Source organism: Oryctolagus cuniculus, chromosome 8 (genome assembly GCF_964237555.1).
Source record: "Oryctolagus cuniculus chromosome 8, mOryCun1.1, whole genome shotgun sequence".
Taxonomy (NCBI): domain Eukaryota; kingdom Metazoa; phylum Chordata; class Mammalia; order Lagomorpha; family Leporidae; genus Oryctolagus; species Oryctolagus cuniculus.
This window is the reverse complement of record NC_091439.1, coordinates 51,389,347-51,411,380: the sequence shown is the minus strand read 5'-3', so window position 1 is coordinate 51,411,380 and position 22,034 is coordinate 51,389,347. Positions and strand designations below refer to the sequence as shown.

Genomic DNA, 22,034 nt, shown 5'->3' with positions numbered 1-22,034 from the left:
CCCAGGGACTTGGGCCATCCTCCACTGCCCTCCCAGAAGTGAAGCAGCCAGGACCAAAACTGGCAATCAAGTGGGATGCCGGTGCCTCAAATTGGGGCTCTAACCCGCTGTGCCACAGTGCCAGCCCCAATGGGTGTGTTTTCTTGTTGACTAAGCATACTTTTTCTTACCTATGAAGCAGATGGGAGGGATGAAGGGAAAAAAAAGGAGAAGATGAAAACGAAACTAGGAAAACATAGATGGGTAAATGAAAAAGGAGATGAAGAAGGCAAAGAAAGATGAACTGCCCATTACATGGAGCCCTCCTTCCTTGGGTTTCTGACCAGTGTACACCAATCACGTGGTATTTCCAGTTTTCACAGCCCAAGTGCAAGATCCAGGCTTCACCTCCCTCCATGTTCTATACAAAAATACAGCTCTATCATATTTAAAACTGTTTTAAAAAAAATTATGATTCTAGGGGCCAGCTCTGTGGTGCGGCAGGTAAAGCCGCCTGCAGTGCCAGCATCCCATGTGGGTGCCAGTTCAAGACTCGGCTGCTCCACTTCTAATCCAGCTCTCTGCTATGGCCTTGGAAAGCAGCAGAAGATGGCCCAAGTCCTTGGGCCCCTGCACTGGCATGGGAGAACTGGAAGAAGCTCCAGGCTCTTGGCTTTGGATTTGGCCCAGCTCCAGCCATTGCAGTCAATTGGGAAGTGAACTAGCGGATGGAAGGCCTCACTCTCTGCCTCTGCCTCTAACTCTCTGTAACTCTGATTATTTAAATAAATAAATCTTTTTAAAAAATTATGATTCTATTGTCCACAGAAGCCATCTGTGTCTCCCTGACTAACAGGTAACTCTTGTTCTTTAAGTTCATCAGCAGAAACAGATCTCTGCTGGGTGCAGCTTAATTGCAAGGGAAATATTTGAGTATCTACCAATAACAATTATATATTTTTAAAATATTTATTTATTTACAGAGAGAGAGAAAGAGAGGGAGAGACAGAGAGAGAAATCTTCCATCTGTTGGTTCACTCCCCAATACCTGTAATGGCCAGAGTCATTACATAAAAGCCAGGAGCCAGAAACAACTTCTAGGTCTCCCCAGTGGGTAAGGGGCAAAGCACTTGGGCCATCTACCTCTGCTTTCCCAGGGCATCAGCAGGGAGCTGGATCAGAAGTGGAGCAGCCGGGACTCTAACTCTAATGCCCACATGGGATGCCGGTGTCACAGGCAGAGCCTTAACCTATTAAGCCACAGCGCCAGCCCAACATTCAGATTTTAACATGGATATTTTATGACAATGCTCTAATGCAAAGGCATTTTAGAATTCATGCTTAGAGGACAATCTCATGCAAGCAGGAATAAAACAGAGCTTGGGGTACACTTTCAAGTTATCAAATAGAAATAGTAATTTTCAACTTATCAAATAGTATTATTAGAGTAATAATGACTATTTTAATTTAAATTTATTAACGAGAGAGAGAGAGAGAGAGAGAGGTCTTCCATCCACTGATTCACTCCCCAAATTTCCCCAAATGATGGGGCAGGATCAGGCTGGAGCCTGGAGCCAAAGACTCAATTTGAGTCTCCTCAGTGTATTAGGGAGTTAGAATCATGAGCAGAATTCGGACTTGAACCCAGGCACTCTGGTATGGGATATGGCTGTCTGAACTTGCAGCTTAATTTCTAGGCTGAACAGTTACCTCTCTATATTTTAAATGGTTTTACAGACTACAGTTTGTCTTCATTTAAAGTGTACTGAATTTGACCCTTTTACAACTGGATGAGAGTGATATATTCTTATTCTACAGGTGAAGAAACCAACTCAGAGATAATAAGGAATCAGATTTAAGAGGTGCAAAGCAAAGACTTGAACACAGGTATTATGATTACAAATATGGTGCCCTTTTTTTTTTTTTTTTTTTGACAGGCAGAGTGGACAGTGAGAGAGAGAGACAGAGAGAAAGGTCTTCCTTTGCCGTTGGTTCACCCTCCAATGGCCGCCGCGGCCGGCGCGCTGCAGCTGGTGCACTGCGCTGATCCGATGGCAGGAGCCAGGTGTTTATCCTGGTCTCCCATGGGGTGCAGGGTCCAAGCACTTGGGCCATCCTCCACTGCACTCCCTGGCCATAGCAGAGAGCTGGCCTGGAAGAGGGGCAACTGGGGTTCCCTTTCTATACTTGCCTTCCTGGGCATGGACGTAACCCTGAAAACCTGAGATCCAATCATGTTAAGGTCAAACACGAAGTTGCTGTTGGTAAGAATATAAAGCTAACAAGAAATATAATATGGGTTAATCTATCACCATGAAGTGGCAGATTTAATTCCCTTTAAAAACTAAAACCAAATCTAAAAATGTAACTTTTGGATTCAAAAAAGTTTTTTTTAATCAATTCCTTCCAGGCTTGCAGACAAACTCCAAAGGCAATGAAATCTGTCTGCAGCACTACAGCCAAATTATAGTAGTTAATCATCCATTTAAAGACTTGTAGCAAAAACACAGTGTCAAGAACTAAGAGGACTATTTTGTGTTGATTGCCCTAGTAGAAGAGTACTGCAGAGCACCTTGTAGTAGCCTTTTAATTTAATTCTTTCATCTATTTGAAGTTTATCCTGAAATACAGACATTACATTATAAAAACTCTGGTAGAAATCTTCCCATTACATGTCCTTGGGTCTGTACAGGATACTTTTTTGTTTGGAGTTCATTGACACAAGCCTAAATCAGAGTTCAGTCACCATAGGTTGTCAAAATCATTGTGTTCTAAGATCCACTACTTCACTCTTAATCCTTGCCAAGCATCATGGGTAAACATGGTATTTGCTGGAAGGGGTGATTGAATAAGTTGGGAGAAGAGCAAGGCAAATGCATAACAATAATGGGGCATGACCCACAGACCCACATTCTTGTTCTCAAGGTGTTCCTGGGATTTATTTTTCCCATTGCAGACCTACTGAATATGAAATATGGCAATCTGCGTTAATCAGGTGATCTTCTTGTAGGCTAAAGCTTGAGGACATCTAAGTGGACCACTAGAGACAGCAGCTTAAAATTTAAAAGATACTATTTTTAATTTCCAGGGAGTTTTAAAAATTTCATGGAAAATGGAATTAAGAGATAAGTCTATTTTGGTGCAATAAATCTTAAAATCCGTGCATATGAGGGGTCTTCAAAAAGTTCAAGGAAAATGGATATTATGAAAACTATACATGAATTTCAAATGTTTTATATTAAAATAACCTTTTCTTTTTATATTTAAAAATATTTATTTACTTTCAAAAATATTAACAATTTCTGATTAACAGTAATTGTACACAGTTATAGGGTACTATGTAACATTTCAATACATGAATATGATGTACACTGATCAAAGCAGCATAATCAACATTTCCCCTTCTATGTCATTATTTTATCTGTAGAGGCTTGGATCTCTTCTCTTCTGTTTGCTCAGAAAATATATAACAGGTTATTATGAACTATAGTCACTCTATTACTATATACCAGGAACTTCTTCCTTCTATCTAACTTTATCTCCCACTTCAGCTTCTAGTAATTACAATTTAAATTCAGATTGAGCTTTGTTAGCTTCAACACGAGGGAGTATGTGTGGTATTTCTATGTCTAGCTAATTTCACTTAGCATAATGTCCTCCAGATCCATACATTTGGCTGCAAATGACAAGATTTCATTCTTTGTTACAGCTGAATAATATTCCATTGTATATAAATACAACATTTTCCTTGACCTTTCATCTGATGATGGACATCTTTGTTGATTCCATATCTTGGCTATTGTGAATAGTACTGTCATAAACAGGGCAATGCAGCTAACTCTTGGATATAATGATTTCATATCTTTTGGAAATATACCCAGTAGAGAGATTGCTGAATCATATGGTAGTTTCATTTCTAGTTTTTAAAGTATTCTTTGCACTGCTTTCCATAATGTCTGTACTATTTACTTTGCACTGATTGTGTATGAGCGTTCCCCTTTTTCCATTTCCTCATCAGCTACTGTTATTTTTGCCTTTTTGATAACAGCCATTTTAACTGGAGTAAGGTGATACCAACTTGTGGTTTGAATTTTCATTTTTGTGGTAGCTAATGATATTGAGCATTTTTTCATATATTTGTTGGCTATTTGTATTTCTTCTTCTGAGAAATATCTACTCTGGTCCTTTTGCCTACTGGATTGGTTGGTTATGTGTTACTAAGTTTTGAGTTTTTTCTTTTTTAAAGTTTCTTACAAATTCTATATAGTAATCCTTTGTAGGAGAAGTAGCTTGCAGGTATTTTCTTCCATTCTGTTATTTGGTTGTCTATTCATGCTATTGTTTGTCTCCTTTGCCATGTAGAAGCACCTTATTTTACATATATATATATATATATATTCATTTTCTCAGCACATATATATTATGTTTATATTCATTTTTCTCAGAACAACTTATTGAAGAGAATACCCTTTCTCCAATGTTATGTTTTTGGCACTTACATAAAAAATCAGTTGTGTTACATTAATCTATGTGTCAGTTTTCTAAAAATTCATTTTATTTGAAAGAAAGAGAATATATATTGGTGGGCAATTAGATAAGATATGGAAAAGCTGAGAGTTGAACCAAGCCCTCTGATGTGGGATGTGGGTACCACAAGTGTCAGTCTAGCAATTCTATATGAAATGTAGGGATATTTTTCTACTTCTGTAAATAAAGTACTCTTGTATAACAATACTATCTGCTATATGTTTATGTGCTTTCAAAACACATATGCTGAAATACTAATCTCCAACATGATGGTGTTAGGAAGTGTGGCCTTTAGTAGGATATAGGCATCACAATGGGATTAGTGTCTTTACCTGTAAAACAGACCTTAGAGAACTCTCATCCCTTCTACCAAGTGAGTACATAAAGAGAAGACAGTTGTCTATGAATAGAGAAGCAGGCCCTCAAAGACACCAAATTTACGAGGACCTTGATTTTGAATTTTCCAGCCTCCACAAATGTGAGAAATATTTTGTTGTTGTTTAAACCACCCAAAAAAAATTTTTTGTTGTTGTTATAGCAGCCCAAACGGAGTACTAAACTGTTGTATTACAAAATATGCTTTGAAAACATGACTCCTTACCACATGCCCACATATCCACTGGCTTTCCATAAGGATCTTTACGTAAAACTTCTGGAGAAAGATATCCAGGTGTCCCAGCAAAACCTAGAGAAAACAAATGTTAATAGAGTTGACTTGACAGAACCATAAGAAATGGAAAACTAAGAAAACATTTTTGTGCCACTTTATCTGGTGATGTGTATCAAAACAGTAAAGATTCTCAGAGTACTAGAATAGTGTAGACTAGTTTTATTGTATTGCAAAATCAATGCTAATCTGTTTTGCCTTGTAGCTTATTTTTAAAAAAATATCAATTTATCCAGGTATGGGGTCCAATTTACTGTGCTGCATAGTCATTTTGTATACTGAAGACTTGTTTTGGTTAGCAGTTTTTATTGTCACTACTTATACTGAAGCTAAACTAAAACTGGAAAGAGGTAAGCAAAAAATTAAAGATGGAGTTATTCATGCTAAACATGATAGTTATTATATGTAAATATTTATTATGAAAATGAAACACCTATAAATTGGAAGGGCCCAAAACATAGATCTGAAGAACACATTTGAAGCAAATATTCAATAAATATTTTTGAAAGTGGGAAGTCTATTGGGGGTAAGACTAAGAGTGGTGAGTGGGATTAAAAGTAACTGCAGGACTGAGCAGGAAGAGATGAACCCCCATATCAATCAAAGAGTTCACAGTGTACTAATAAATAATCCTTGGGTACTTGTAACTGGAAGCTAAAGAGAAGACTCTGGATCATTTACTGAATCCCCAATGAACACCAATAAGCTAGATTTCCAAACTTAAGATGAAGATGCGATAAGAAAAGCTAAATGGCAAAATGAAATCATATATAAACCACAGCAGAATGCAATAAAGTATACTGATGTAACAATTAACATAGAACTAGAATCTAAATGAGATATTTCTTAGTTCTGAATATAATAGTTTTTCAAATAAAAACATTTATTCTAGAAATACCAAAACTACTATTCTTACTCGAAAGTTTTCTTTAAAAGCACAAAAATCCAGAAGCAATTTTTAAGAGGATATGTAATCAGGGATTGCTCTGGTCACAAATCACTGATGAGGCACACTGTACATTGTTGGGATATAAAATGTCCAAGAGAGGAAATTCTTTTCCATGATTTCTGTGAAAAAGTTATGATCATATGAAGTAAAAAGCAGTATTTCAAGAGGTTATGCTTTATATAACATAAATTAGAAAATTAGGCAAGGTGGGGGCCAAAACTGTGGTGCAGAGGGTTAAGCCACCACTCGCGAAATAGGCATCCCATATCAGAGTGCCAGTTCAAGTCTAGGCTGTTCTCTTTGAGATACAGCTTGAGATTAGATCCTGCTAATGCTCCTAGGAAGGCAGTAGAAGATGGCCCGAATGGAAGCTAGAATGGAGTTCTTGGATCCTGGCCTTGGCCTGACCCAAACTTGGCTCCTGTGACCATTTTAGGAGTGAACTAGATGATGGAAGATGTCTCTCTCTCCCTGACACTTTGTTTTTCAAATAAATAAATAAAATAAAGCTTAAAAAAAGAAAATGAGGCAAAAATTTGAACTCAATCTTTTTCAAATGATATATATATTTCAAATTATACAATATATATTTCAAATTATATAATATATATATACAGTTATGTGTGTGTATATATATATATACATATATATATATATATATATATATTCCACTCATTTTCATACCTATATTTTCCTTTCAGTGTTTTAGAGGAAGATGGAGTGGACATTGAGAAGGGATTCAAAGAAAAACCTGGATGTTGTAGCTTAAGCTTTACTCAGATCATCACTAACCTACCTCTACTTCAAATTTTATTTGAAAGAAATGTTTGATTGGTAGTTGTGAGGTAAAAAGAATTACTGAGCCATTATGATTGGTTTTACTGCCTAGAGTTTAAGAATTACCTGAAAGTCTGATGTGGAGTTAGTTAGCTCCAAGGTAGGGAGGGATGAATACAGTTATTTGGAAGAGCTTCCCAGAGTTTGTAGGATACTGCACATGCCTTCCTTCTTCTTCTTTTTTTTTTTTTTAAGATTTATTTTATTTATTTGAAAGACAGAGTTACAGAAAGAGAGAGAGAGATGTCTTCCATCCGATGGTTCACTCCCCAGATGGCCACAAAGGCCGGAGCTGTGCTGATGTGAAGCCAGGAGCCAGGAGCTTCTTCCGGGTCTTCCACGTGGGTGCAGGCGCCCAAGAACTTGGGTAATCTTCTACTGCTATCCCAGGCCATACCAGAGAGCTGGATTGGAAGAGGAGCAGCCGGGACTAGAACCAGCGCCCGTATGGGATGCCAGTGCTTCAAGCCAGGGTGTTAACCAACTGAGCCACAGCGCCACCCCTCCTTCTTTCTTTTTAATTAATTAATTAATTTGAAAGGCAGAGTTACACAGAGGCAGAGGCAGAGGCAGAGAGAGAGGTCTTCTATCTGCTGGTTTGCTCCTCAAATGGCCACAACAGCTGGAGCTGGGCCAATCCAAAGCCAAGAGCCTGGAGCTTCTTCCCTGTCTCCCACATGGGTTCAGGGGCCCAAAGACTTGGGCCATCTTGCACTGCTTTCCCAGGCCAAAGCAGAGAGTTGGATCAGAAGTGGAGCAGCTGGGACCTGAACCAGTGCCCATAAGAGATGCTGGCACTGCAGGTGGTAGCTTTACCCACTACACCACAGCACTGGCCCCTAACACATGTTCTTTCCATTCCTATCATCCCTCTCTAATTCCTCCCATGATGAGACACAGAAATACAGAATCTAAAGAGAGGCTGCTGTCCACATCCAGATCAAAGTCAGTGTGTCAAGACCCTTTGCCAGAATCAGTTGGTTCCTCCCTATTCATCCAGTATCATTTCATTTTTTTCTAAGCACTAGACTGACGAGTTTTTAAGACTCTTAATTATGGACTTCTCATTCTCACCCTTGATGTTACTTTCCTTCCTGTAAATCCTCAATTTTTTTCACTACATTTTCTGTAACAGAGAGTAGCTTCAAATTATTTCCATCTCAGAGCTCTCTTTAGTTATAGAAAGTCCTCAGTGATCCACTTGTAGTGTAAATTTCAACTATTATTTTATCTACAATGTATACTCTCCTCTGTAAAATTAGCAAACTTTAATATATTTCTTAAATGACTTAGAATATATGACCAAGAATAGGAAATGCTAATGACATTTTCCCTAGGGAACACAGGGAAGTAATTTATTATGTGAGGAAGAAATCAACAGATCATTTTAAAAGTGAATTATTATAAAACCTCTTCTGCAGAATAAAATGTGAAGAAAACATCATTCTCATTCTCATTTAGTGCAATGATCACTTGAGTGGTTAGCGGGGTCCTTATCTCTAAGAATACTGAAGCATATATCCAAATGCATGGACGTTAGGAAATAATGTACTATGAAGTGTGACCTCATGAGTACAGAAATACTGGGGATAAAACAGATAAGGACTTTAGAGGGAGATTAAACCTAAGAATGTTGTATTATTTTGATTGATGCTATCAATAAGGGAAATTAATGAGATTTTTCTCATCTTTAGGAATATTATGTTTCTTGTTCTGAAAAACCAATAGGAATACCAAAATAGATAAAGAGAAAACAGAATTACTTACTGTTAAAAATGTATCCACTGCAACATAATATTAAAAAAAAACTTAATATTTTAAATCTTAATATTTTAAATAAGAAACATAATAGCAACCACACAAACTAGTTCTTCCATGAAGGAAGAGTGTGATTCTTACGTTTTTTCATTTTCCCAACAGCAAGGAAATGCTAGGAATACATTGAAAAGTGTACTTTCAGTTCCATAGGAGAAACAGGCTACACTTGATATTTCTGTTCAGTAAATTTTCTAATATACCTGGCAGTATAGCCAAGAGAAATTTAGTATATCATACACAAGAGAAATTTAGTAAGCCACACACTTCTTTTGACGACCATGAGGATTTACTTGAACTTAAGAGAAGAAAAAGAAACAAAAAAGGGCGTACATATTCTCTTAACATAAAAATGAGGTTTAAACACACTTTCAAAAGGCCAAATTTCCTTAGAAATTAAGATACAACTTTATTTTTTCTTTTTGGCAGGCAGAGTGGACAGTGTGAGAGAGAGACAAAGAGAAAGGTCTTCCTTTTCCATTGGTTCACCCCCCAATGGCCACTGAGACCAGCACACCGCCAGGAGCCAGGTGCTTCCTCCTGGTCTCCCATGCAGGTGCAGGGCCCAAGGACTTGGGCCATCCTCCACTGCACTCCTAGGCCACAGCAGAGAGCTGGACTGGAAGAGGAGCAACTGGGACAGAATCCGGAGCCCTGACTGAGACTAGAACCCGGTGTGCCGGCGCCGCAGGAGGAGGATTAGCCTATTGAGCTGCGGCGCTAGCCCAAGATACAACTTTTAAAGCAATCATTTTAACAGGTCCCTGAAAAGAATTTCACTGTTGATAGCACCACACTGATGAAGAAATGGGAATTTTACTGTTGATCCATCAGTTCTAAAAACTTAGTGTGTATCTTTTATACTGTAGTCACATTCCTAGGGAAGGTTTCACTTACAAAGAGGATAATGACCTCACAGAGTTAAAGTGACCTGCTCAAGGTCATACAGCTATTAAGACTCACAGCCAGGATATAAGTTTAGGTATTCTCTTTCAAAATAGAATTGCTTTCCCCTACACACAATCCTGCCCTCCAAATACCTGTGATCTAACAGAGGAGATGAACAGAGCTCAAAGATAAGAGATTAAGGGAGCTCAACTCCGACACTCTTGTAATCCTCAAGCCAAGTTGCTGATGTTAAATTTGAACCTCAGGTCTGATCACAGAAGTTTCCATATTATTCCTGATATCAGTCATCATCTTGTACCCAGTTCTGGCAGTTGTATGCCTGGGTCTACATCCCTATGTTGCTTTCCTCAAGTATTGTAAAATACCTCAAGTATCTCATAAAGTGGGGTCCTGCTTTACTCTTGGCAGGACTACAGTCCTGTCTATCCTATGTCTGGGATTTTTATTTCTTTTAAACAGATTCCCATTGAGTTCAGAGTCTGCTCTGCAAGTTATCTAGAAGTTTCTAGTTCCTATACTGGCATACTCCTTAGTTCAGGCTATCATTATACTTTTTTTTTTATTTGACAAGTAGAGTTATAGACAGTGAGAGAGAGACAGAGAGAAAGGTCTTCCTTCCATTGGCTCACTCCCCAGATGGCTGCCATGGCCAGTGCTGCGCTGATCTGAAGCCAGGAGCCAGGTGCTTCCTCCTGGTCTCCCATGTGGGTACAGGAGCCCAAGCAATTGGGCCATCCTCCACTGTCCTCCCTGGCCACAGCAGAGAGCTGGACTGGAAGAGGAGCAACCGGGACTAGAACCCGGCGCCCATATGGGATGCCAGAGCCGCAGGCGGAATATTAACCAAGTGAGCCATGGCGCTGGCCCTATCATTATATTAATATGAACAACTACATTAGCCTGACTGGGTCCTTGGGTTTAGGTAAAATATCCCTAAATCATCTTCCACAGTACTACAGAAATCATTATATAGCATAAAACCAGTTATTTCCTTTCCACTAAAATTTTTTCACCAGATCTTCAAAATCTCTAGATAAAAGCCAAGCCCCTCAATACAATTTATAATTCCTTCTCACCTCATTGACTACCACTCACTCCAGTATATTTTTTCATAGTTATATCAAACTTCTTGTTATTCCTGAGACAGAAAAAAATAGCTGTATGCCTGAGCCTTTGCATATGTTGGAATGTCTGAATCTCCTCGCATTCTCATGGACAACTTTTCATTATTCCCTTACGTAACCACTGGTATTACCTCAATCATTGGGACTTTTTTCCAGAGGCAAAATTTGATACTTCTGCTCTTGTGTTCCTGTTGCACTTTTTAAGTCAACGTTAAGGCACTCCCACCCTGCACAGTCACGTGTTATTGGCATGAAAGCCTTGAGGGACAGAATCTTCTGTATCATGTGTGTGCCTCCATTGGTTTGTTCTTCCCATCTCTGCACTAACCTCACTACTTCCTTTTGAACTCCTAAATCCTGTTATTGTATTTTCTGTATCAGTGTCAATCATACTCTTTCCCAGGACAGAGAACACAATAATCCAGCCTATAGTGCCTCGGCCTACTGAGAATTTTGAACTGAAGGAAAGGAGCAAGATCTTTCTGACCTTCTCCTGTCCGACTTTTTCCTACTCTGCATTCTTCTGCAAGTTGGGCCATAGAAACCAGAGTCCTTCTCCCTTCAAATCAGCCATAAAACCTAGAAATATTCTATCCTTCCACCACCTGGCTGTAAAGAAATTCTCTGACCTACCTTATATAGATCCTAGGACCCACCTTCCAGAAAGGGTCCTATTCCACACTGAGGAGCAGGGAATGCCACATAGAGAGACCAAGAACCATTTGAACAGACAGCCCTTGGTGGATTCAGTTGATGACGACTGTATCATATCCTTGTTGTCCACTCACATTTCTACATGATTGTCCATTTTTCATCCAACCAAGTCATAAAAAATAGATTCCCTTGAGTCTTTGGGTCTTTATTTCTGAAGGCTCCCATGCCACCTAAGACTTTGATTACTCTTTTATACTTTTCTCTTGTTAACCTGTCTTTTATTAGAGGAGTGTTGGCTATATTCATGATGGGTGAGGAAAGGGGTCACATCTCTGTCCCTGCATAAGCAGAGATTTCATCATATTGAAATTTCAAATTGATCAGAAATAAAGGAAAACTAGTGCACTGACAAAATAGAAGTTATTTAAGATAAAATACACATATATAAATATATGCTTTATAATATTAATGTTATTAATTATATATTAGTATAATATAATACTTTGTATTTCTTGAGTACTTACTATTTACATAGCAGTTTTCGGTATCACATGAGTTTTTATTTGACCATTCAACTTTCTCTCAAATTAAAAGTACTCCTTGAATATTGAAGTCTTATTATCAGTAGTACAGGATCAATTTTCTCATCAATGCTTTAAAAGAAATACGTCTTTCCTCTCCCATTAATACTTTTTCTTAAACTCTAATGTCAGGTACAAAATCTTAAGATCTAATATCTCCAAATTAAACAAGTTGTTGGGATACATTCCCATTTGTTTTGCTTGGGACAAACCAGAAGACCATAAGAGGCATAAAGGAGAGAAAGGCCCTACTCACCAAACCATGCCTGCTGGTCTCCTTGTACTTCTATGGCTAAGCCAAAGTCTGCCAGTTTCACAGCTGCTCCCTTGGATTTGCTAGCTAAAAGCAAATTCTCAGGCTTTATTTAGAAAGAAAAAAAAAAAGAGAGGCTAGAGTGAGAATCTATTTTAAGTGACTATTCAAAACTAACAACATTTTATAAGAATAAGGAGGAAAAAAAAGTCATGCACTGTCGTCTCTCCCGGAGACTGTCATTCCTAAATCCCAGGGAAAATATGGTTAGAGAATGAATAAAAACAGTCATGTGTGCAGGCTTCAGACAGATGCATAAATGAAATGGAGAGATACTGGGTAAAAGGGATAATGTAATTGGGGAAAGATTAAATGAATGAGAGCACCTGTCTTGACCTGCTCACATGCTTTTAAAGACCACTTGAGGTCCAGATTTGGACATGGACATTGACTTAAGCCTAACAGAGCACAAAGATTTTAAGCAGAAGGAAAATTGGCAAAATGATAATGAGAGTTGGGCCAATCTACAGACATTTGGCAAAAGAACTGTGTAAATTAAATAATAGCTCACTTCAAAAGTTTGGACCCAAATGTAGTGATTTTTGATGCTTTAGTGTTTCCAAACAATTTCTGTAGAAATTTTGGAGAGTTAGTCTGAATGATGTACTAAATTTGCTGTCTTTAAGAATCTGTTTATTCTTAAAGGCACAAAGAGTATACTACTATTTGCCAAATGCTATAGATAGCTTTTTCGTTATGCCAGTTTTTTAAAACATAAATTACATTTCTTCAAAATGTGATTCAAAAACGTTCCTAATATTTAATTCTATAATATCAAAATTCCACAAGATATAGTTCTATTTTATAGGGTATTTATCATTACTTAAGGACTGATAATTCAGTTTTGGAATAAGGCTGTGTCTATACCACTGTTTCCCATCCAGCACATCAAGAAACATTGGTACTGTGAAAATAAGCACCAGGGCAAAGGCTTCAATTTCCCTGGACCCTCTTTGTGGATTTTAAGGAATGAAGGCAGATAGTCAGGAAAAGGAGGCTGATTACTGTATACAATAGAATCTATACAGCCCCAGCTATCAGGATGAACATATGGTTAAATTGGCATATATATCAGAGGGTGGGTCAAAGACTTCTTAACTTGGAATAAAAACCAGAAAATTTAGAGCTATGTCTCAGACTGAAAAGAGCTGGGAAACAATGGACTCTACAAGTGCCAAAACAACTAAAATTTCAGCCAAATTTGTTTTATTTGTTGACAAACAAGTAATTTTGAATTATTTCATCAAATTGACTACTTTTTTTCTTATTGAATTAGTCAATTCAGTTGTTTGTTTTGACCTTGTGTAAAACACAGCCTGACCCAGTATTTAATTTGTTGATTAAGCCAGCCATGCAAATTAGCAAAAACCCATAACCAGAACTCGAAGAAATTTTGTTAAATCTGCAAGAAATTAGAGTGTGGGGAAGTAAGTTTTAATCAAGTACCAGACTCTTCTTCAGGCTATTGCTTCTCACTGCCATCAGATTCATTGCTATTATGACAACTGGTGAATGTGATGAAACATTTGTAATTTTGTAGGGTTCATGGGGTTTCTGAACTGCCTCAGCCCTAAAAACACAATTCAGTTGGAATCTGGGATGAAGATATCTCAAGAATACAAAAGATATTCATGCCGAAATAACTTTATTAAGAGTTAACATTTGAAATTATTTGGAACCGTTGTTAACTCTCAATATACTATAGTATCTAATTATATTAATTATTTGTATTTGACATTTGATTCTCACAACTAAAATTTATGGCTCACTATGTTCATGCATTTTCCGATTTAATTGGGAAGTGATTTCCAACTGCTATATTAGGGATTAAATATTTGGAAAATCTACATCAAAATGTAAGCAATAGTTAATTCTATTTTTTCCTGAGCTTCACATGAGAATGCACTGGGGTTTCAGAGATCTCTGCTAATTCACTTATGTCCCAATTTATCAATCATAGACTCATTCAAGGAAGAGTTCTAATCACTGAGAAATCACTGTCATTTTAGGACTTTTACATCAAGTGATATTGAAATTTGTTGAGCAAATGACAGATCATGAGTGAATTAGCTTTTTAAAATTCATTGTGCTTTTACTCTTATCACTAAATCAAAAAGGTTCTGGGCAATGCTGTGTGCATTATGCCCTTAAACACCAAGGATCTGCCATTTCAGAAGAAAAGGAACACCTCAGAGATTCATCATGCATGACCTCTGAGTGACTGAGGCAAATATTCAAAACTAGAGCTGCTCTAAAGACCTCACTGTAGGGCCTTGTGAGTCACCAGGAAAATAACAGGTCCATTTGGTCTTTGTTTCACTATTCCCATGAAGACTGTTCAGCTGCAGTTATGTTACAGGAAGAGGTAGGTGTATTTCAAAGTGATTGTATAGATCTATAAATTAAGAGCACTAGAATAGCTTCATGCTGATGTATGCCTTCTAAGTAATTATGGAATATAGACTGAAAAGTGATGATGATTATTTGCTTTGTTAAAGGATATTTTGCTTCTTAATGTTTTCTCACAAGACTGATTTAAATGGCCAACTACAATGAAACATTAAATATATTACACAAATTCCATTTCTATATATCCCTTTGAAATGTGTTACTTTGAATAATAATGTCAGACCCTGCAAAGGTATGGGAGGCTTAATCACAAAGAATTTCTAAAGCAACATTTTAACCAGGACAGGCACATTTATTCTAAGCTTCTGGAATCACTACCACATATAAAACCTCCAACTTAAAAATGCATGCACTAAAAATGTTCATTTCCAAGTAGGTTAGTTCAAATTCTGAATGTTTACAGGAAGAAAGATAATTTGTGGTTATATTCCACCAAAGGAGAAAGAGTAGACTCCTAAGCAGTGGCTACCTCCTTAGGAAGGATCACCACTACATGCTTATTTGCTACTGTTTCACTAATTCAACTTGCTTAGAAAGGTGAGAAACATGGACTTCCAGTGCAGCTACAGTTGATTAGGGGGCATAGAGAAATATGAAGCATAGTGATTTAAAAAATGTGAAAATTTGGGTTTATGTCCTGGCTCTATATGGACTTAGGCCACTTACAGATTGTAGGAGGTAATTAATTAGTTTTTTCATCTCTCAAATGAAGTATTAGGCTATTAATTTCTATCTTGTGTTAGTACCTAAAATTCAGTGGGATTTTATCACATGAGCTCTGTTCTCTGTAGGGATAATATACAAATTAGTGATTGGCTATTACATTCCAGTGCAGCTGGCCATTTCAATATGCAGAATACTTAATATTTGTAATGGATGTTCATGACTTGAGAAATGTCTGTATGAATGAAGTCAACTTACATGCAATCTCTTATGTTAGTCCTTACATATTTAAATTAACTCTAAAGTTTTACAAAGCAATCACTTTTTAGGTTAGCTTTTAAATAGATTCTATTGATATTCTCACACAAAAGTTCCTCTCCCACCCCACTGCTTCCTAATGATGCAGGATTTTCCATGACATCTGGTCTCAGTGTCAACAACCATTTATAGCACATCAGCTGTAATGAGCAACAACTGTTTGTGAGTTTTATTCTGTACTTCCATATGGATACAATGGCAAGTTTTTCAATATGACTCAAGATTTTCTAGAAATTGTTCAATGTTTGAAATTACTGAGGCAGGCTGCCGGAGTCATTTTAGAATTGGAAGAGAAATAAAGGTAAAATACCCCTCATTTTCTAAATAATGTAGGGAAGTCCAAATAAATGAAGTAAATATTTGAAATCAAGTTTCTCTTTTAAAGAAGTGACACTGGGGGCCATCGCAGTTGGTTAACGCCCTGGCCTGAAGCACTGGCATCCCATATGGGCGCCGGTTCTAGTCCCGGCTGCTTCTCTTCCAATCCAGCTCTCTGCTATGGCCTGGAAAAGCAGTGGAAGATGGCCCAAGTCCTTGGGCCCCTGCACCCACGTGGGAGACTCAGAAGAAGCTCCTGGCTCCTGGCTTCAGATCAGCACAGCTCCAGCCATTGGGGCCAATTGGGGAGTGAACCATTGAATGGAAGACCCCCCCCCACCCCCACCTCGAACTCTCTTCTCTGTGTGTAACTCTGACTTTCAAATAAATGGATAAATCTAAAAAAAAAAAAAAAAAAAAAAGAAGTGATACTGAGGGAAACTTTTCAATGGTACACAATATGTTCATTTCAAAAGGTAATCCATTCAGAAGGTACTTTCAGAAGACTCTGAAATATCCAAAAATATTTACTATCCATATCCAAATAAAATAGGGGGGGAAATTCATAAAAAAGACAAAAAATAGTTTTCATCTTGCTTCTCTAATTAGCATGATCTTGACTAAGGAACATATTTAGCAAAGGTGATGATCATCTTCAGCATTAGTCATACCATCGATTTATCTGGGTACAAATATGGTAATTTGCCAATCAATAAGACTCAACCAGTCTTATAAATATGAACCATATACTTCTCTCTTATGCTTCCTTCTCTTTTAAATATTGAAAAGCAGTTATTATTTTTATTATTCTATATTATTTGATTCTTATATTCCCTTGGCTATTATTTTTAAGGAGTAAAAATTATCTTCTAAAATTCAAAAATCTCACTAATTCAACAGGAAGTTACCTATTCAATGCTTTGGTGTGTTTTATATTATTTTTCCTTTGCCTAAGAAGGTGGAACAAAGCTCCCAGGAATTAATGAAATGGAATTTTGGCATTAATTGATTAACTTTAACATAAAACTCACTTCTTTCATTCATGTGCATGGCAAAAATGACTGTAGCTTTATTTTTAATGAATGCCTGGATGCATGTTCTTTTTTTTTCCTTTAAAGATTTATTTGGAAGTCAGAGTTAAGAGAAGGCCCCAAATAGCTGCAGCAGGCAAGGCTGGACCACGTTGAGGCCAGGAGCCAGGAGCTTCTTCCAGGTCTCCCATGTGGGTAGCAGTGGTTCAGTTACTTGGACCATCCTCTGCTGCTTTTTCCAGGCCATTTACAGGGAGCTTGATTAGATGTGGAGCAGCTGGGACATGAACCAACACCCATATGTGATGCTAGGAGTGGTAGCTTTACCTGGTATTCCACAATGCTGGCCCTGAATATCATGTGCAAGTATGAAGTACTGTTTCTACTGCCATGCCTATATGAGTCTATAAGACTCACTCTGTATTCCATTCCTATGCAGCATAGGAATGCAACAAGTCCATAAGACTCACTCTGTATTCCATTCCTATTGTATCAGCACACACTGTTGGGAAGACTGAAAGAACCAAAGTGACATTCCAATACCCCTGTGCCAATTATTTGTTTCTCCACTGCCTGATACACTCCAGATACTCAATAAGGAAACACTACAATGCCTAAATGAATTATTGAATTTTTATATGCATAATTTATATCTAAAAGGCCTACACATACATTATTTTCAAATGCTATATCTTATAAACTTTTATCTAAACATGGTTGTGTGTCTGGAGTCTTATATATCCATACTGCTGTTTATGAAGTCATTTAGTAACCATTTCCTTTACATGAACTGAAGAAATCTTACTTTATGTTAGTTATTTGAAAAAGCATGATTATAGAGATGTCCCCTTTTAGTGATTTATGCCAACTGATTCACAGAAATTATAATCTTTAGAGTCCTAAATGAAAGAACACATCTGACTTGATATTCCTTGATTTCTTGTGACATCAGGAATTATCACTTGTCATCGAGGCCTCTCTTTGACCTAATATTCCTCTGAAGGCAGTACGTGTCTGAAGTACTTCTTCTTTTCTGAGGGACATATTACAAATACAATTCCCACACACTTCAAAATTCTTTTAAAAATGATTTTAAAAATGATGTAAAAATAGATAGGCTGTAAGATTCCATGCACACAAGGTCTGTTCCAGTTTTGCTCCTTAATATGTGTCCACAGCTAAGAGAGTGCCTTAGTAGCTGATCAAGAAATGTTTGATGAATGTTTGTTCTTTTTCTTTTTATGCCTGAACTTTAAACCATCAGTTCACAAATATCCGACACCAAGTTAACAGCATGCTGCTCCTTATAAACATTCTATTTTTAAGGAATCCAAAGTGATTGTCTTGTTGGGCCTAAATTAAAGGTGGCAAATGCATTTCATTCTTCTCTTTGCTTCATTTTCCAAAGGCTGTAGCCAACACCAGCTCGTTGGTTTTCTAAATGGAAATTTTTACTTCACATACTCTAGTGGTAAATTTTGTTGCCCCTCCCACACCACATTATGTCTAATTATTTTATTTATCCCTAATGATACAGATTTTGTAAATCTCTGGACAATATGTAAGACTATTTTAATCTTTCACTAAACTTAGAATCTTTTTTTGCTAAATAAGTCTTAATGCTGCTAGCAAACTGTTTTTCCATCACTGTTTTGACCTATCCTTTGTTCTCTGTAAAATGTTTTTAATTCATCTAACTAACTGAATAGAGCACTGTGATTAAGCACGCAGACTTGGAACCAAATTGCTGGGACACAAATCATATCTTACCAGCTGAGTCACCTTGAATAAATTGTTTTACTTGTGATTGCTAAACTGTCCTTTATATGAAGTAAGTATGATTATAGCATCTTTCTCACAAAGCTGTATAATGCAGTTCAGGGTACAGGATAACTGCTTCATAAATGGCAGTTATTACCATTTTTATTCTTAAGGTCCTGCTTTGATCCAAATCCTCTCAAAGACCAAGTCCTATCTCTGAAGTTTGTTAGCACTGGCAGGTATCCCTGATAACACTGGATCTATACCAATTGGCTTGCCACTGGATGTATCTCAGACAAAGGACTGTGTCCATGTATTCACCAGGTACCACCTGGTGCTGACTGATGTAGTTCCTTTATGCTGCTATCCCACTCCCCTGATCCTTTACTTCTCTCTTGTTTTGGGGACATTGTCAGATTGCATGCTGAGCCTCAACACTGTTTCTAGGTTCGGCTAATTTTCCATCTGTTGCGAGTCCCAAAGAGTGGCAATTATTCAAATAGTGATCTTTATTCTGAAGATATACTTATCCTCTTTATGTTTTTCAAATATTAATGAATATAATCGGTAGCTTATTTTTATTCAGTGTTGCTTTTCATATTATAAATTTGCTTTTGGTTGAAACTCATTGGTTTCTAAATTGAAGGAAATAGCTACAAGTATTTGGTAGCTACCAAGTCCTGGGGTAGGTGGTGTGGATTTACACACTGTGTTAAACAGCTGCTGTTCCAGAGAGAGCTTACAAACAAATTGTATGGCACTCATATGTTCATAAACTTTTTTGTTAATGATTATTAAATTAACATTCCTCATGTTTTGCTCTCACTGATGTGGACCAGCTAAGCTACGTGCAGTAATCATCTGAACTGTACATAAATGAACACGTGAATTGGGATATGGAAACAAAATATGGGAGCCGGCGCCGCGGCTCAATAGGCTAATCCTCTGCCTACCGGCGCCGGCACTACAGGTTCTAGTCCCAGTCGGGGTGCCGGATTCTGTCCCGGTTGCCCCTCTTCCAGGCCAGCTCTCTGCTGTGGCCAGGGAGTGCAGTGGAGGATGGCCCGGGTACTTGGGCCCTGCACCCGCATGGAAGACCAGGAGAAGCACCTGGCTCCTGGTTTCGGATCAGTGCAATGCGCCAGCCACAATGCGCCTACCGCAGTGGCCACTGGAGGGTGAACCAATGGCAAAAAGGAAGACCTTTCAGTCTCTCTCTCTCTCTCTCACTGTCCACTCTGCCTGTCAAAGATAAAAAAAAAATATGGGAAAGTAGAACAGTAAGAGCAGCATTTTTGTTTAAACTCTAATAATGAGAAATTTCACCAGTTGATCTTTTTCATTTTGCTATATTGGTATATATGATATTACAAATTATTTCTCAGACTACACAAGTACATCTTGGGTGTAAAAGGCACAAAAAACAGCTAGCAATTTGGCACACTCAAGCTGTACATAAACTGTCTCTAATACCCAAGTTTTAGGCTCTCTTAGTACATTTATGAATCGGCCTACTGAACCAAGCACTGAAAATGAGACTCAGTTGAAGTCTATCTCAATCAGCAATTTGATGGAAACTAGGACATCAGAGAAATTATAACAAGCTCTCTCAAAAGTTCATCTCTGCCCTTTTTTCAAGATCAGAATAAGAATGGAGAGCAAAAATACTTTCCCCTCTTGGGGGCAATCTGATGGGTAATGCTACAGTTTATTTCCTTTGGTAGTAAGTCTCCCTAGAAGTCAGCTGCCTGAGTTTTTAACTAGTGACTTTAGCTTATATGCCAAAGGAAAAAAATATTTTTCTTATAGTCCATGTCCTAGGTCCAGTGCCATCTCTGATTAAAATTCCAGTATTGGGGCCAGTGCTGTGGTGTAGTGAGTAAAGCCGCTTCCTGCAGTGCCGACATCCAGTATGGGTGCCGGTTCAAGTCCCACTTGCTCCACTTCTAATCCAGCTCTCTGTTATGGCCAGGGAAAGCAGTAGAACATGACCCAAGTCCTAGGGCTCCTGCACCTACATGGGAGACCCAGAAAAAGCTCCTGGCTCCTGGCTTCAGATTGGCCTGGCTCTGGCCGTTGTGGTCGTTGCAGGAGTGAATCAGCGGATAGAAGATCTCTCTCTCTCTCTCTCTCTCTCTCTGCCTCTCTGCAACTCTGCCTTTCAAATAAATAATTAAATCTCCAAAAAAAATTCCAGTATTTGAAAGGCTCAGCTGAGTCCAGAAACTTAAAGAAATGCAGTGTCATGATCTGACTAAATGTAACTTAAAAGTCATGGAAGGAAATTCATATTTTTCATGGTTGGCTTTTACAGTATTGTTAGGGTAATACAACACAGGGTAAAATGTTTTAAGTGATAAATTTATTAGCGTTCTGATAAAATAGCACAAATAATGTGCATGACCATATATGTTCACTTAAAAGCAACATAGTACTGTGGGTTCTGAGAGGCAACAAAAAGAGGCTCTTGGTGTACACAGCTAGTTAGGAGTTTTTGAGATGATACGGAAAAACATGAATTTTCAAAGAAATATTATGCATTATGTTTCCTTTATTCTAATGGTTCAACTTGTGTGAGCAGATGAACGAAGTCCTATATTGATTCTACCAAAGAAAATGCCACTTAATGACACTTGCATTTTTGATATTTAAAGCTCTCAGAATCAACCAAAATTAAAGCAAGATTCCAGCAAACTATGTCAATGCTTTGCTTAGAAATCACATCTTCATATAACTAACTGTGGGTATTTAGAGATTTATTCTTCTAGAATATTAAATTTATGGAGAACATAGGTTCATAAATTATGAGGGCCATCTACACATAACATTCTAGGCCTTACCACTAAAAACATAAAATGTTAAGCATCCTAAACTACCATTTGCCACATTTGCATTAATGCCTGGAAAATACTGAGGTTTCAAACACAGAATCCAAACTATTCTGAATAGTACTCACAAATGGTATTTTTCCCACCTGTTAGTTTTCTTCTCTCTAAATTCCTAGGCCCTCAATATTTCTCTGAAGTTTCACAAATAAATCAAACTGCTGAATGAGGGAATGGAAGAATCAATGAAAGAGTATTATGTTTGTGAACTATTTCGTTTTTAAATGATACAAAAGTTTCTCATCCCCAGTGGTACAAGGAGCAGACTGACGTCAAAGATCAGTAGGCATTCAT

General features: G+C 37.7%; 1 protein-coding gene across 1 annotated transcript in view; it reads right to left on the bottom strand.

Moving 5' to 3' along the window:
- The window catches only part of CAMK2D (calcium/calmodulin dependent protein kinase II delta), a gene marked incomplete in the record, with an annotated part of 312,777 nt that overhangs the window by 60,784 nt on the left and 229,959 nt on the right, over positions 1–22,034 (bottom strand). Inside the window, 3 exon segments of the mRNA NM_001099954.1 lie at positions 5,098–5,100; positions 5,103–5,191; positions 12,299–12,401. Coding sequence (NP_001093424.1) covers positions 5,098–5,100; positions 5,103–5,191; positions 12,299–12,401 — 195 coding nt within the window.